We start from the raw sequence: 16428 nt of genomic DNA, 5'->3' as shown, positions 1-16428 counted from the left end.
CAATGCAGAACCCTGCGGCAGTCAGCCTCAGACACCAGAGGGCAGAGGCTACCTTGTGACCAGCCAATGACATGGCAGCTGGGAGGGTTCTGTAGTAGCCCTGCTGGGAGCTGGTGCACGATGCCCAGGGAGTTAGTTCTGAACTCAGAATTGCCTTGGTAAAACACATGACGGAACAACCTGTTGAAATGGTGGCAAACTACTCTTTTTTTTTCCTTAAGGAAAGATGAAGAAAATCTCGAAAACAACTTCTCTGAAAACAAAATAATGCCGAGTGAATCTACTTTTCTTTTGTATGTGGCTTCCCTGAGATTCAGAAGCCACTGCCTGGGGGCTGCGCCGACTATAGCTGGCTCCATGGCTGCTGCTGAGCCGCCTGCAGAGCTGACTTCTAAGGATGCCCAGGTCATACCCTTGCCTCTGCTGTAGTCTCTGTAATGTCAGGCTGTCAGTGGGCCAGCACAGTGGCCCAGCAGCACTGCCATGGTACCAGGGAGGAGTCCACCTCAGCAGGGAGGCCTGGGAGAAGGGGCCCTGCAGCACTAACACTGATGGGGAGCCGAGGAGGAGCAGGGTCCTCTGCGCAGGGCTGTGCTCTTGGCCAACTTTTGCACCAGCAGTAGGATGGGTCAGTTGGACTCAGTTCAGAAGCCTGGGCAATGACTTCTTTGAAGGATTACAGGCTTATTGCCTTCAAGTACCAACAGCAGCCCTGCTGCCAGGGGCAGGAGGTGGCAGAACAAAGTCATGTAGCTTAGCAGCTTAGTAACGTCTAGAAATGCTTTGGCAAGTGACTTGGAGAGGATACATTCATGGTTTCAATGCAAAATGGTTAGCTAAAGTGTATCTGAAACCACTTCTGTTGGCCTCAATGCAGCTTCCCTTCCACGTCCTACAGAACTCTCACTCTTCATGGCTAGCCGGTTCACTTCAGGTGTGAAAAACAGCAAGGTCCCAGTGGAGGAGGTTTCAGGGGACATCCAAGTGGCACAAAGTAATTTTAGTCCTCCACTGAGCACAAACAAAAGAACAGGCTCTTCTGAGCCATTTTGTTGGGAAAAGAAGCACTTCCTGGTGGGTCAGAACAGAATAAAAATAACTGCAGGTGGAAAAGATGACCAGGGCGCCAGCACAAACAAGGCTGCCAGCCTCACCACACACACACACACACACACACACACACACACTCTTCCAGCAAGCTTGGCGATGGAAGGCAACCAGGATGGTTGACATGCAGAATGATGATCGTCTCATGAGGGTATAGCCCAGATGAAACACCTCTTAAAGATAGTTGTGCCAATTATTTATTCCCCCCAACCCCCAACAAAAACAATTTAAAAAAAATAAGAAATGATTTTTTTCCTAAACCTGAATAAAATGACCACTTTTTAAACAGGTAGTTTAAAAGGGTTTACAAGACAAGCGGGCAGTCCAGGCTTCTGATTCACGACGAGGGAGGCAGTGGGTTCTCACCATCTGGAAGCAATGAACAGGCTTTAGAGTTCCGTGTCACCGTGAAGCAGAACCGAGTCTTGGTCATCCAAGAGCAGATTGGTGTCCACGACCTCAGCCTCTTCCATGACGCCCCCTAACTGCTGGACCACATCATCATCGAGGATGTCCACGTCCTTGATGGGTTTGACCAAGCTCAGCTGGCCCAGGGGCAGCAGTCTCTGGGCCCCCACCTGCTCTGTAGTCCTCTCGATCGTGGCTGCCATTTCGACTGCGAAAGCTGCCTTCTGAGCCTTCTGCCTCTGTTGCTCCTCCTGCTGCCTGTGAGTTTTCATGTGTGCATTTCGGCTTTTGATCTTGAAGAAGACCCTGAAAAGGAAAAAGCGGCAAGTGATGGAGTCCTTAGAAATCCTAGTGTCCTATAGGGAACAGGGTGCAGGCTGGATGGCTGCTTTGGGGTGTCTCTGCCAGAATTCAGGACTTCCTCCTGCTGTGACCTGTCACATCCTCCTAAGCATCACAGAGAGGAGGGATGGGGACCAGAGCATGGTAATTGGACATGCCTTCTTCCCAGGATAAAGGAGGTAGCCTTCTCACAGGCTTTCCTGTCCCTCTGGAGTTTGGGGCTCTTGATCTTTCTTCTCCTTCGGCTCCTGCCTCCTCCTCCTCCCCTCTCCTCTCCACTGGAGAATCCCAAGAATGCTAAGAGCTCTGACAGTCTCCCTACAGAGCAACCCGCAGCGCCCTGGCCTGCAGTCCTGTTCCTCCATGGAGGGTCTGCCTGCACACACAGACTCTCATCAGTCTCTTCCTCCTCCAGGTGTCATGGGTAACCTTATATGGCCCACACCAATGGTTTCCTTTTCTTTTTCTTTGTGCAGTCTTAGGGTCTGATCTACATGTACATTTTTAAATTTTGAGATAGGGCCAGGTCTTGCTTAGTCACTAAGGTGCTCGGACTGGGCTTAAACTTTCAATCTTCCTCTTCCCCCAGTACTGGAATAATAGGTGTACACAACCATGGCCTGCTATTTTCATCTTTATTGGTGGACTCAGCTGAGTGGGGGAGATTCTCTTCTGCTCTTAAGATGCGGTCAGGATGCGGCTATGCGTCCCACTTATGCCCCAAACAGGGAATGACTAAGCATACACTGTAGCAGTGTTGAGGTTAGGCAATCCTGGGAAAAAGGCTGTCATATCTCAGGGCTTCACTCTTTAGGTCAGGTGCCTGCAAACTATGATCAGTGGGCCAAGTGTGCGTGTCTGCGCATCGCCGATGGCTTGTACCCTACGATGAGGGCTGAGCAGTTCACACAGGCAGTGTGGCCCACAAAGCTGTACATGTTTGTTCTCTGGACTACTTTCAGAAATAGCCTGCCCAGATGTGAGACTATCTTTATGGGGGGAGGTGTTCAAATAAATATTCCATATTGGCTTCCAAGGTCACAAAGGAAAAAAACTAAAAAAAAAAAAAACTGAAAAAGAAATCAAAACTTTTGATTTTTTTTTTAGGGGAGAGTTTTGTTGTTTTGTTTTTGGTGCCAAGGACCGAACCCAGGGCTTCCAGCTTTCTAGGCAAGCACTCTACTGCTGAGCCATATCCCAGTTCTGAAACCTTGATTTTTAAGGCCCAATTCAACAGGTTGGTGAATTCCACTTAAACATACTGAAAACCGTTTCATGTAATAAACACATCAGCAGCTACAATTCTGTGAACACCTGCTTGATGTTAAAACCATATAAAGTATTCTATTTTATGTTTTGGTACTGGGAATTTAATTCACAACCTTGCATTTGCCAGGCAGGTACTGTGCTGCTGAACCCAAGCCCTGGCCCAGCATACTGCTTTACATAAGATAGCAACTGAACTTCTGGTAGAAAAAACCTCAAGCAGCATAAAAACAAACAAAAAATTTAACACATACTTTTGTGTGACAGCTGAAAAGTATGAAATATAGGTTGAGTCTCCCTTACCAAACTACTTGGGCCAGAAGTGCCTCAGATTTTGGGATATTTGCATATATATCATTAAGATCTCTTGAGGCTGGCACCCAAGTATAAACAAAATTTATTTGATCATATAATTTTATGTGATAAGGTAATTTTGTATGATAGTTTTTAATAATTTTGTGCATGAGACTAAGTTTCAGGGAATGGAATTTTCTACTTGTGGGATCGTGCTGATGCTCGAGGAGTTTTGAATTTTGGAACATTTCAGGTGTCAAGAGTTTCAAATGCTCATCCTGAGTCCATTTGTGTAAAAAGCTTCCTCTGTCTCCACCTTCTGGAATAACCTGAAGTATCCTCTGTCCCCACCTGGTATGAAGGGGAAGGCGCTTGCCCCGTGCTGCCAGAACACTTCAGCTCCAAAGCGACTGGTGGGAGGGGAATGTGGCTACACTGTTACCCCAAGGGAAGCAGCCCAGCACCAACCCATGTTTCCCAGCAGGTAGTGGGTAGGGCTGTCACGCTGTCCTGTGCACGCTCCGAGCGACTACAGGGCACACAGGAGGGCAGCACTGGGTCAAGGCATCACAGCGGGCACCTCTGTGGGGCATTAGGGTTGCTTGGAGGCATAGCCTTCTCACCTCCCTCGGGGTGTCTTCTGGCCTGCACCTCTCCAGGTAACCATTTAGTAGGTATGAAGCCCTGATGTTATGGGAGGAAGAGTCCCACAGGATCCCCCCCCCCCCATCCTGGAGTGCCCTCAGGTCCGCAGACTCGAAGGAGGTAGAATTCTCTCCTGGAATTCCAAAGGCGAGAACCGCGCATCTCACCACTAATATTTCCTTCCCTAAGTGAGTAAGCAAAGCAAACCGAGAAGACAGAGCAATATTCAGGAATCCAAAGCTGGGTTCAAAGCTGCTCTCCGCTGGCAATGTGCCAGGGCAAGGCATTTTACCAAACTAAATCTTTCTTTCGTTTTCTTCAGTACTTGGAAAGTGGGAATTGAACTCAGCGCCTTCATACTGAGCTACATCTCCAATCTTTTTCTTGTTTTTGAGACAGGGTTTCTCTAAGCTGCCGAGGCTGCGACTGAAGTTGTAACCTTCCTGCCTCAGCATCTCAGGACACAGGGATTACAGATGTGCTCTACCACACCTGGCTCCTAGACCCTTCTTGTAAACCCAGGACAGAGACAGCACACACATCACATGGAGTGTCTGTGTGAGGGCAACATGGATTCATGCACACGGGAGGCAGCAGAGTGAGCGCTCAGGAAACAGCATCCCCTACGGCCAGCCTCCTCCCTTAGTCACTGTGTAGCCCTACACCTAAAAGGGCAGGAGGACAAATTGTTTCACCTCGTGCATGAACACTAATTAGCTGCTTGACACAAGCAACAGCATAAAAATGGGCACAAAGTTTTATCAAAGCCAGCTCTGGAAGTGCTAGAATACAAAGGATCTAAGCTCTATGCTAATGTGACAGCTGAGTGCATGGCTGGTTAGTGCTGTCTGCTGGCCCAGGACTGAGCAGTGTCACCAGGCTGCCTGGCTCAGGTGTCTCTGCTCTAGAGCACTCCTGACCAGGGTTGTACAGCCGCCCTATCGGTCACTCCACCTTCCAGAGCTCAAGGATGGCAGGAAGGGGGACCTGGGAGAACCCTCCGCTGTCCCTTCTCAGACCCCACAGAGGACTCTGTGAACTTGCATCCAGTCCCTGGCTCGAGTCACTTACTTGCCACACTCCTTGCAGGGGAAGATGGTGGTGGGGTCTGTTTCGCCACTGGTGGTGCTGTGAGAGGGTGAACTCTTCACTGAGCAATACCCACTTGGGGCGCCCCCTGGTTTCTGCTTCCCAGAGGGGACAGCTGCCCGGGTCTTGGTCACCTGGTTGGTGCCACCGTGAATGCGGGCGTGGCCGTTCAGTGCCTGTCGGGAGCTGAACACCTGGGGAAGAAAGGGAGTGACATGACATCTACAGTCCTGAAAAGGAAATTAGGGTTATTAGTTATGCAGTTGTGAAACAGGGACACATGCAACAGTGCAGACATGGGCACAGGGTCTTATCAAGGCAGACTCTGGCAGGTACCACAGACGGTACTACACAACTACGCAACCTTCAGGTTTTTTGTTTTTGTTTTTGTTTTTTCTGGAACTGGGGATTGAACTCAGGCCCTTGTGCTTGCCGGGGAAACGCTTATTCCACTAAGCCATCTCCGCAGCTGCAAGCTTCTGTCTTGTCATTTTGTTTTTTATTAGATTGGGTCTCACTATACAGTTCAGACTGGCCTTGAACTCACTTTGTAGCCCAGGCTGGCCTCAAACTCAGTGATCCTCCTGCCTCAGCCTCCTGAGTGCTGGGATCACAGGCGGGTGCCACCGTGCCCAGCTGCCTCCTGACATTTTGCAGTCAGCAGGCTGAAGTCAGACTGAGGAGGCTGTTTGCTACTTTTCCCAAAATAAGAGGGGGCTGAATTTGTTTTCAAACATTGTTCTTCCTTTATTAGTGTATGTTTGTGATAGTAACATCATTCCTCTTGGGGAACAACTGGTACATACACATACTGCATTGTAACCATTGTTACCTTCTTCTCCTCTCCCCGCCCTCCCAGATCCTCTTTTCATCTCCACAGTGTACCTCCCTCTTGCTTACCATTTCACTTTTTTATTGGTTTTTAACTCCCATTTTAGGTTTCTCATGTCACTGAAACCATGTGACAAGTGACCAGCCATGTCTCGTACAGTTCATCATAGCATTATGGTTAAGATGCATCCATTTCTCTACACATGACTCTCTACACATGACTCAACTTCATCCTTCTACACATGACTTCATCTCTACACATGACTTCATCCTCTACACATGACTCAACTTCATCCTACTACTGGCAGAGTAGTACTCCATTATGTATACCTACCACATTTTATCTGTTCCCCTGTTGATGGATACATGGGATGCTTCTAAGATCTAGAAATTATGAACTGTGTAGTTTTTTTTTTTTTTTTTTTTTTTTTGTGTGTGTGTGACTAGGGATTGAACTCAGGCCCTTGTGCTTGCCAGGCAAGAGCTTATTCTCCTGAGCCATCTCCCGGCCCCTCAAAGTTTATTTAAGGCTAAAAATTGCTTCCTTCCCTCCCTGTCTATTAACGTATGTGGTCTATTCAAAACTCAAGTTACAAGCAGAGGTCCTCTGGCTGAGATGGGGGCAGCAGCTCAGTGGTCTCCAGCCTCAGAACTCTGGTGTGAACATAATCAGCGCCTGGGCCACTCTTTGTCATAGGGATTGTCCTGTGTGCTGCAGGGTGTCTAGCACTGTCTCTAGCCTCTGATTAACAGATGCCACCTCTGCAGCCCCGAGAACAACATCCCCTCAGACACTGCCAAGTCCCCTTGGGAGAACAAAGTACCCCCAGTCCAGAACCATTGCACACCACACCCCCAATGCTGAGCGCATCCAGCTCCTTAACCTGGTTAGCCACTGGGCTGCCCCACAGGCACCCCGGCGAGAGGGGGGCTCTGTGCTCAGTTCATGACCCTGTTTCTTGTTTTACAGAGAAAAAAAAATCTTATTATAAATTTAGCAACCACTGACTTCAAAGTTACGGAAGGAAAAAAAGTAGCATGATTTTAAAAGTCTTTAAAAATTATCTTTCTTTTTTTTTTTTTTTTAATTTTTTTTTATGTATGTATGTGTGTGTGTGTGTGTGTGGCCAGCTCAGCCCACCAGGGGGCAGGGCTGGCTGGCATGTGGTGCTGGGGGATTGAACCATGGTCCCTGTACTTTGCTAAGCTTGTTCTAAGTAGGTGCTTTAGACCACTGAGCCATCTCACCAGCCCCTAAAAATTATCTTTCTGGGGGCTGGAGAGATGGCTCAGTGGAATAAGTACTTCCCTGGCAAGCGCAAGGGCCTGAGTTCAATCCCTGGTTGGGGGAGGGGGGATCTTTCTGAACTTTTTTTTTTTTTTTTTTTTTTTTCTGAGCATTTCTGATTGGGCAAGGTAAAAGGTGACTTTCTGCTTTGTAAAAAAATTTAGCATTTGTGACTGCTGTAAGCATCCAGTTTCCGAACAAAGTCACTAAGAAATGCTGCCATTTAAAGTCACATCTTAATCATCCCTGCAGTGCTTTATGCAAAATGGCAACGGCAGGGGCCAGGCCACTAAACATCTGGGATGGAAGCGAGCCAGCAGTTCCTCATGTTTTCTTCATAGCTAACACAAAAGGTACATATCCTTTTCCCCAACTTTTTCTTCGATGTATATAAAGTGAATTCTGCTTTAAGATATGAGTATTTATTTATCCATATTTTCAACACTGGATTGAGACCTGGGCAGTGTTTTGAAGACTGCCATATAGCAGGGTCATCCAGCCTTAGCCTCCCAGAGTGCTGGGATGACAGGCATGTGCCACCACACCTGGCGAGGATATGAATATTTTAGACAGTTGCTATCTTCATCTATGTGACAGACTCAATAAGCAGCATTCATCATACTAAGATGAGAGACACTGGAAGAAGAGGGGCGTCCTGTGAAAAGAGGAGCACCCTCTACAGAGTGCTGGAGAACTTGTCTACACTGATGTGCCCAGCTTTAAGACACTAACTCAGACTAGTAGGGAACAGGATATACTGAGCACCCAAAGGAAATCACTTCTGAATGTGTCCTTTAAAATGCACAGGCCGCGCGGCCTCTGGAAGGCTCCTTCAGGGCCCGCAGATGCTCTCGCAGGCTATCACATGGTCAGTTTGCTTAGTGCATCTTGTCATCTCCACACAGTACAAAGATAAACCTGAGCTAACCTTTGTAACAACTTTCTCAAATTCAAATTAGTGACATTCCAATTAGTCATACTTTATGCAAAACTTTCCAGGCAGGTGGAACTTCAGGCAGCAGGGGCGTGGAATCTCATGAGAAAAGGGTGATCCTGTCTCTGGGCTCCATGGGTGTCCACAGGGTGTGACCTTGGGGGAACCAGGCCCAGGGGTGCGCTGCAGAGCCATCAGCACTGAAAGGGTGTGTCGTATCCTACAGCTAGGCACATGTGCACAGCCCTCATTTGTTCCTGAGCCACGGAAGACACACACACACTTACAGCCCCACAGTTGGGCATCTCACAGATGAAGGCGCCCGAGGGCTGGCCAGGGGCCTGCAGGGACAGTCCATCGGTGGGAGCCACAACAGCCACTGGCGGAGGCTCTGGAGACTTCTGGACTTCACTCTCCTCTTCTTTTGTGGATTTCCTATCTTCTTCCGGGTCCTCCTCTTCCTCTTCTAACTCTTCTTCCTCTTCACTCGTCTAATGTTAATAAAAGGAAGAATGAAGAAATCCCCACAGAGCATTTTTAGAGGCAACAAAACTCTTAGGCTAGTAGAGGGGCTGGGAGTGGGGCTGTGTGTCACCTTCTGCCTAAGAACTTGTGACAGTCTGCCAGACTCAATTTCTAAAAGGTTGGTCTCGATGCTTAGAATCTGAAGTCAAGAAGTCTTCTTGCCATACTTTGGGTCCCTCATCCCTCACTTTTTTTTTTTTTGGTACTAGGAATTGAATTTGGACCTTATGCTTGCCAGGTAGGTGCTCATGTTGCTGAGCTATATCCCCAACCCTCAATCCTTGTATTAAAAACAATGCTAAGGGAAAGAGGAGAGAGGTTTTACTTTGTTTTTATACTGGGGGTTTATTTCTTTTTAAATTTTTATTTATTTATTTATTTATTTTATTTGTGTGTGTGTGTGTGTGTGTGTGGCCAGCTCAGCCCACCAGGGGGCGGGGCTGGCTGGCATGTGGTGCTGGGGGATTGAACCTCGGTCCCTGTGCTTTGCTAAGCTTGTTCTAAGAAGGTCCTTTAGACCACTGAGCCATCTCACCAGCCCCAGGGGGTTTATTTTTTATTTTGAGACATGGTCTCACTAAGTCACTAAATTGCCCAGACTGGTTGGAACTTGTGATCTTCTTGCTGCCTCAGCCTGTCAGAATGCTTTTAGCACCAAGCCTGGCGAGAGGAGAGATTTTTATAGGTAGATTATCTTCCTTGTTCAAGAGGATTAGTTATTTTTTAATCATTTATTTATTTATTTATTTATTTATTTATTTATTTATTTGGTACAGGTCGCTATGTAGCTTGGACTCATAGTGATCCTCCTGTCTTAGCCTCCCAAGTACTGGGATTATAGCAGGTGCCACCATGCCTGGTCTCAGTGGTCAACATAGCACTCCTGGGGTTCGGAGGCTGGCAAGGCATACAGTACAGAGACTGACCCAGGTCCTTGTGCTTGCCAGGCAATCACTTAGACTGCCGGGCTATCTCCCCAGCCCAAGATGATTAGATCTTACAGATAACAAAACCTCAGCCAGGCTGCTAGTCCCAGCAGAGTGTGCATGTGGGTCTCGGTGATGCCCCATGGTGTTAAGTTCCTACTCTGCTCTTCTCAGAAAGTACTGGGAAAAGCGGGATGGGAGGGAAGGGGGGAGGTTTCCTTAATGTATCATATGCATTTTCTTTTGTCTGACTACAGGCCTGGAGAAAGCAGTCTAGTCAATGTTTCCACATACTCATATTCTCCCGCTAGAGGCATTTTGTAAATCAGAGACTCCATGGCAGAAAGGGAACTGGGAGGAGAATGAAGCAGAAAGTCCCCTCCCCCCTGGGGCTAATCCAGGGCCAGTGACAGGAGGGAGCATGGATGGGGGATGGGAGAAACCTCCCTTACTTCTCCTAAGCACTGAACTCTGTGCTTTCCTTGGGTGCTGGCAGAGGGCTGCTGCCTCCCATAACCCCAGGAAGGACTGGATTAGGCAGGGGATTCTGCAGCACATTCCCTTCATTGCAGCTTGTATACTGTGTTTACAAAATGCTTTCACACTGATTGTTACCAACAGGCTGTAAACAACCCTCCCGCTTTTACAGTTGCGAACACAAGTGGTATTCACCACTTCTGCCCCAACAGGCCATTCCTCTCTGCCAGGCCCTCTTTGCACACCCACTCTCAGAGCAAGTGCACACCAGCCTTTGTTTCCCTGAGTGAAGAACTGGGGAAGTAAGTGATTCCAAGAACCCACAGGTACCAATTTCCAAGAAGAGCAAAAATTTCTGAGAGCAGTGGTGCTCTGGGATCCAGAATCACAGGCTTCCTCTCCCATTTTAGTTTGGGTGAGAAAGTCAACGCCAATTAACGAAGGGCACCGTTCTGGTGCTGCTTGTCCATAACTTCACACATGGGTGTTTGAGATTGGCAAGGCAGACTTAAGACTTCAGTGCATACTGATGGAGACCTAACCATTTTATTTATTTATTTATTTATTTATTTATTTATTTATTTATTTATTTTTTGCAGAACCAGGATTTGAACTTAGATCCTTGCGTTTGCCAGTCAAGCACTTATCCTACTGAGCCATCTCCCCAGCCCCAACCTAATCATTTTATGGTGTGGGGTATGATGTATGTGGCAAACTTCTCAGCGTATAGAACACAAGGTCTGATTTCACGTCAGTGGTTTTATTTCTATAGGAATACACCATCTTTCAGACCAAAATGTTTAGGCAAAACTATATTACTTCAAACTACAAAGGCTTTTCCTATTTCTTTAAAAAACTGGAACATGCCAGATATGGTGGTACATGTGAATAATCCCAGCACTTGGGAGGCTGAGGGAGGAGGATCACCATGAATTCAAGGCCAGCTTACACTACATAGTGAGACCCTACCTCAAAAAAAAAAAGCAAGAAACAGACAAAAAAAAACCCACCAAAAAACAAAAAAACCTGGGATTTTGTGGTCTTGAATACGTAGGTAGACCATGGTCTACAGTTTTATGCTGAAAATGAATTAATTAACTTTAAATGACAATGCTTTGTTTCATGGTACTTGTGTAATTTTTTCATAATGCCATTCTTTTGGTTAAAACTTAGAAGAAAATTTGCTGCACCCACGAAATTGTGGATTAAATTATTCTGTACTGTGATTATGTGTGTCTCAGGAATTTAGATAGGTTTTATTTCAACTGGCAATCTACACATTCACAAAATGATTTATCATCAAGCCATATGGCTCACAAAATGACTAAGAGATACAAAGATAGGAGGACAAAAATCCTAACATGTAGAACTTTGTATCAACAAGTTGGTCATTTTATGATGTGTTGCAAAACATTTAGTAATATTCCAAAATTGCTGCAAAGTGGATAAATAGAAGGCAGGGAGGAGGCTGCATATTTAACACTGTGCACAAACCTCCAGTGTCCACACAGACTTTCTTGAGGGGGATGACATTTTTATTTCTCAGGCATGCAAATGTAACTCATACTATGGGAAACTAGGAATTTAGAATGAATGTGTAACAACCAAAACCTGCTCAAAGACAAATTTGAGTGTTACTACTGATAACAGTGACAACAGTGTACAGAGTAAACGGTATGAATGAGGCAACACACACACACACACACACACACACACACACACACACAGCCTAGTTCTCACAAGAACCCTGCACAAATAAGGAAACTGGTCAGAGAAAGAGTTTTGTCAAGGTGACAAGCTGGTAAAGAAGTTGACCTGAGATTCAAAGCCTGTCTGGTCTGATTCTAAAACTTTAGTCTTCTACACTCCTTGGTCCCATCCCAAATGTGCTGGGAAGACAGGGTACACCCCTATGCCTGCCTCTCCTATCCTTTAATACACCATTGAGGACACATGACCTAGTGAGCTGTCCCTGCTAACCCGGGCAGGCCCAGGTTACACAGAGCAGGACCCTGTCCTAAGACTGTGCTTGTGCACTTTCCAGATGTGCCAACATTTGTCTTCATGGGCAAACAGTGTTCAGCAGCTGACAGCGCACACAGTGCCCAAGAGGAGGCAGGAGCTACAACTGGCCTTCACTGATCAAGACTTCCTTGCTTCTGTCACCTCTGCACATAAGCTTCCTGTTCTCCTAAGCTCACAGGTGACAAGAGCGTGGATACTTTGGCACCATCCAATGTTGGCTCATGGAGAGTGAGCCCAAAAGGTGCAGCCCTTGGCCATCATCTTAGCTCTCCTAGAGAGTTCAGAGATGGGATGTTCCCATGAACCTGACTGACCCCCAGCTCAAAAAAATGTTCACCTACTCATGAGCAAGCATTGGTGGCATTATGTCAGGCACTATCCTAGTCACTTGATGACACCTATGCCAGAGAGGTACAAAATGACCTTAGCCCAGATCTCCCGATCTTGCCCTTTTCAAAACATGGCACGGATAGTACCCAGAGTGTTCAGAACTGGAAAGGATTTTTTGAATCATAAATCATCTACCCTGGTGTACAGTTCAGCAGGTTCAGGAGCACAGCGCTAGGCCTCCAAGACCAGATTCTCGGGGGTTCCTCTTCCACTGTCCAACCTACTCACCTGCCCAGCAATGCTCTGTGAGCATAGGCAAGCCCATGCTCTTCTCTGAGCCTCAGTCTGCTGCCTGTAAAATGGTGGAACTACTGAGTGTTCTTAAGGCTGTCTTTAAGACTTCGTAGTTCTCATACTGCTCTTAAACGCTCTTGGAATTCAAGGTAAACTTGCCACTTGTATGTGTCACATTGTCCCAACTAGATATATCCTCTGGGTGGTAGGGGGCCAGGAGGCAGGGCTCACTGAACATCCTTGCTGTGTATATCCATTACAAAGTCCTTGCACTTGCCAGGGAAGCACTTATTCCACTGAGCCATCTCTCCGGCCCTTAAAAAATATATTTTTTAAATCTTATATATTCAATACAGGGTCTCACTACACAGCTTGGACTCATAGTGAGGCTCCTGGCTCAGCCTCCCCAGCACTCGGATTACAGGTATGTGCCATGCCCAGTTTTTGTGGCCCACAATGGCATGCAGTACCAGGGACTGAACCTGGGTCCTTGTGCTTGCTAGGCAGGTTGCTTAGACTGCCGAGGTATCTCCCCAGCCCAAAAGGCTATTTTGATATAAGTTATCAAGACTTAAGCCAAAAAGCAGCTCTGGTCATAGGCCATCCTGAATATAGAATACAGCCATCTTTGATTTTAAAAATGGCAATGCCATTCTTTTCCACAATTTTCTATTCTAACATTTGGGCTCAAATATAAATGTGCACCTGTGTATACATCACAGCTAGGGTAGATGCTTAGCTAAGGCTTTGAGGCTCTCAGTCCACATGCTTTTGTACTTTGCTAAGAGAATTTTCTTTTCTTTTCTTTTTTTTACGGTATCGGGAATTGAACTCAGGACCCTGCACTTGCCAGGCAAGTGCTTATTCTAGTGAGCCATCTCCTTGGGCCAAGAATTCTTATTTTTGATTGCTCTTAAGTACAACAGGAGAGAATCAGGCTCAGGCAGCACCCTCCCTGGCTGTGTGACTCTGGTCAGCTTGCTTAGGCTGTTTCAGTTTCCTACTTCAGGGAATTGGTATCAAATGAATTATACTGCATTAGATAAGTCAATATTTATAAACTGCTCAGACCAAGCCTGGCACTTAGAAAATATTACAGCATCTACTAAAGAGAATAACCTGTATGTGCTAACATCTCACAGGGAATGAAACTATAAATGCAAATATCCATGAATGTGAACACTTCCGTGCATGTGCATGTAACAGAGGCTAAAGTTGAGTCACTTGTTGCAAGGTATGATGTATACACGCACATCTGGAATGTTTCTCACTAAGTGTGACAGGAGATTTCCCCTGGCTACGGATACAGAGAGGAGAGTTTACAAGGAATCACGAGTGGCAGGGGGCTGGGGAGATGGCTCAGTGGAATAAGTGCTTGTCTGGCAAATGCAAGGACCTGCGTTCAATCCCTGGTTCTGCAAAAGAACGAATCACAAGTGACAATAATTACCAGAGTCACGCATGTGGGCCTGTCAGAGACTATTTCCATCTTAGGCCTATAGTGTGTACTTCATATGCAGGCAACTTCCTCTGCTACCAGAGGTGCTAGGGTCATCTGCATGCTGCTCACCAAATCCGCAGTGACTAAATTCCTCTTGTTCAAGTTTTAGAGAGGTTTCAGAAACCCTAGCGTGCCAAGTGTGGTGGAACATGTCTGTAATGCCGGTACTTGGGAGGCTGAGGCAGGAGGATTGCTGTGAGTTGAAGGCAAGCTCTGGACTATGTAATGACTTTAAGGCCAGCCTAAACTATAAAGCAAAACCCTATCTAAAAGAAAAAGAAAAAGAAAAAAGGAAAAGAAAAACTCTAGGGTGCCTCTATCTTTCCAAGGCTTGTTATGGCCAACAGAATCAGTGACTAGAAAGATTAAGAAGAAGCACTCCATGGGTCAGATCACCTGCTTAACAAAGCAACCAACTGGAGCCTGGGACCATGCTGATTTTATGCTTGTGGTGCTGATGTACGGGCCATCATGTGTCACTAAACACTGTTCTACAGGTTAACCTGACGATGCCTTCCTTCCACCTGCAACAGGAAGTCATGACCTGAGACCTACAGGGAGCAGGACTTTAGTCTACCTCACGCGGGGGATCTAGCTATTGCTGATTAAGCCAAACCAAATACCAGGCAATCACTAACCTGGGCGGGGGGGAGGGGGGGTGGACAGACGGACGGAGCTAGCACAAGCAAGAATTCAGTGGCTTCACTCACCATGCAGTCTTCAATGATTTCTGCCAGGCGTGTTCGGTGTTTTCGCCCTAATCGCATTATCTTTTTCCATGTGTAGTAGTACTCCACGCACTGAGCCACTGTCTTGGACTTCACCTGCAAGAAAGGTGTGCAAAATTAGTTCTGGAAGTAGGCAGAAAGCAAGCCTTTTGAAATATTTAATTTTGTAACAGGCATAATGGATTTCTCTGTGACCCTTATAAACCGTCTCTGTCCAATAAAAAAGGCCTTCCTCCCACCTGGTTCTCACTTCTCATAGCTCCACCTATTGATTTCTTGGGTATCATCCCTCAATTTTATTTTCTTCGCGGTACTAAGAATTAAACCCAAGGTCTTTGCATAGAACTACACTTCACCTCTTTTTTGAGACAGGGTCTCACTAGATTGCTAAATTGCCTGGGTTGGACTTGAATTTGCAATTCTCCTGCCTCAGCTTCCTAAATGCTGGACTACAGGTGTACACTACCACACCCAGCTGCAGAATTTCTTTAGGCAGGCATTAGCATGCATAAGTCTCCACCTTTCCTGAACCATTTTTATTTGCAAGCTGTAGCAAGTACACAATAGTTCTGCAACTTGATTTTTTTTTTTCCATGATTGAACTGGAGTTTTGTCCTCAACCCACAGAGCTTACTCAAGTTTTTAATCCCATAAAGCAGCTGCCTTTCTTTTGTTCTGTGTGCTTAGCTCTTTGACATGACCTACGGAATCAATTCATGAGCAATGCTCCTTACTAATAGAATGAAAATACATGGCACAATTACAGTGACAGGGCTTAATTTTTTCAGGAAATGAGCCTTGCCTTGTTCATCTGCAAAGAGCAAAAGTAGTGCTTGAGAAATGTTTTAGATGTGAGATATTTTTGGGTGTTGGAATATCTATATAGACTTTACTGGGTGAGCATCTCTAATCTGAAAAGCTCCAAAATCTTTGGAGCATTCTAGATTTTAGATTTATTAAATTTATTTTGGTACAGGGTCTTACAATGCAGCTTGGACTCATAGTGATCCTTCTGTCTCAGCTTCCCCAGCACTGGGATTACAGGTGTGTGTCACCATGCCCAGTTGTGGTGGCTGCCACAGCATGTGGTCCTGGGGTTTGAACACGGGTCCTAGTGCTTGCCAGACAGGCACTCAGATTGCTGAGCTATCTCCCCACCCTGGATTTTAGATTTTTGGGCTAGGGATATATATTCCTTTGTTCAGTTCCTGTATCTCTCTGCTCAGGAGAGGTTTCTAGAGATTCCTGGGGGATGAGAATGTGGCCATCTTCATGGCAAGATGAGAAGGGACCCATCAGAAGTCCTGCCTAGGGCTGGGGAGATGGCTTAGCGGAATAAGTGCTTCCCTGGCAAGCGCAAGGGCCTGAATTCAATCTCTGGTTCCGCAAAATAAATAAATAAATAAATAAATAAATAA

At 46.3% G+C, this 16428-nt stretch overlaps 1 protein-coding gene across 1 annotated transcript in view; it reads right to left on the bottom strand.

Annotated features, from left to right (window-relative positions):
* Trerf1 (transcriptional regulating factor 1) overlaps positions 1-16428 on the bottom strand; it is a 196693-nt gene continuing 180265 nt past the window's right edge. The window contains exons 16-19 of the mRNA XM_023721274.1: positions 14993-15106; positions 8492-8695; positions 5134-5345; positions 1-1821 (exon numbers count right to left, since the gene is read on the bottom strand). Coding sequence (XP_023577042.1) covers positions 1497-1821; positions 5134-5345; positions 8492-8695; positions 14993-15106 — 855 coding nt within the window. The 3' untranslated portion in view covers positions 1-1496. The remainder of the gene's footprint in view (positions 1822-5133; positions 5346-8491; positions 8696-14992; positions 15107-16428) is intronic.

Source organism: Octodon degus, unplaced genomic scaffold (genome assembly GCF_000260255.1).
Source record: "Octodon degus isolate 3935 unplaced genomic scaffold, OctDeg1.0 scaffold00005, whole genome shotgun sequence".
Classification (NCBI taxonomy): domain Eukaryota; kingdom Metazoa; phylum Chordata; class Mammalia; order Rodentia; family Octodontidae; genus Octodon; species Octodon degus.
The sequence above is the reverse complement of the archived record's forward strand: the minus strand, read 5'-3'. Positions and strand labels throughout refer to the sequence as shown.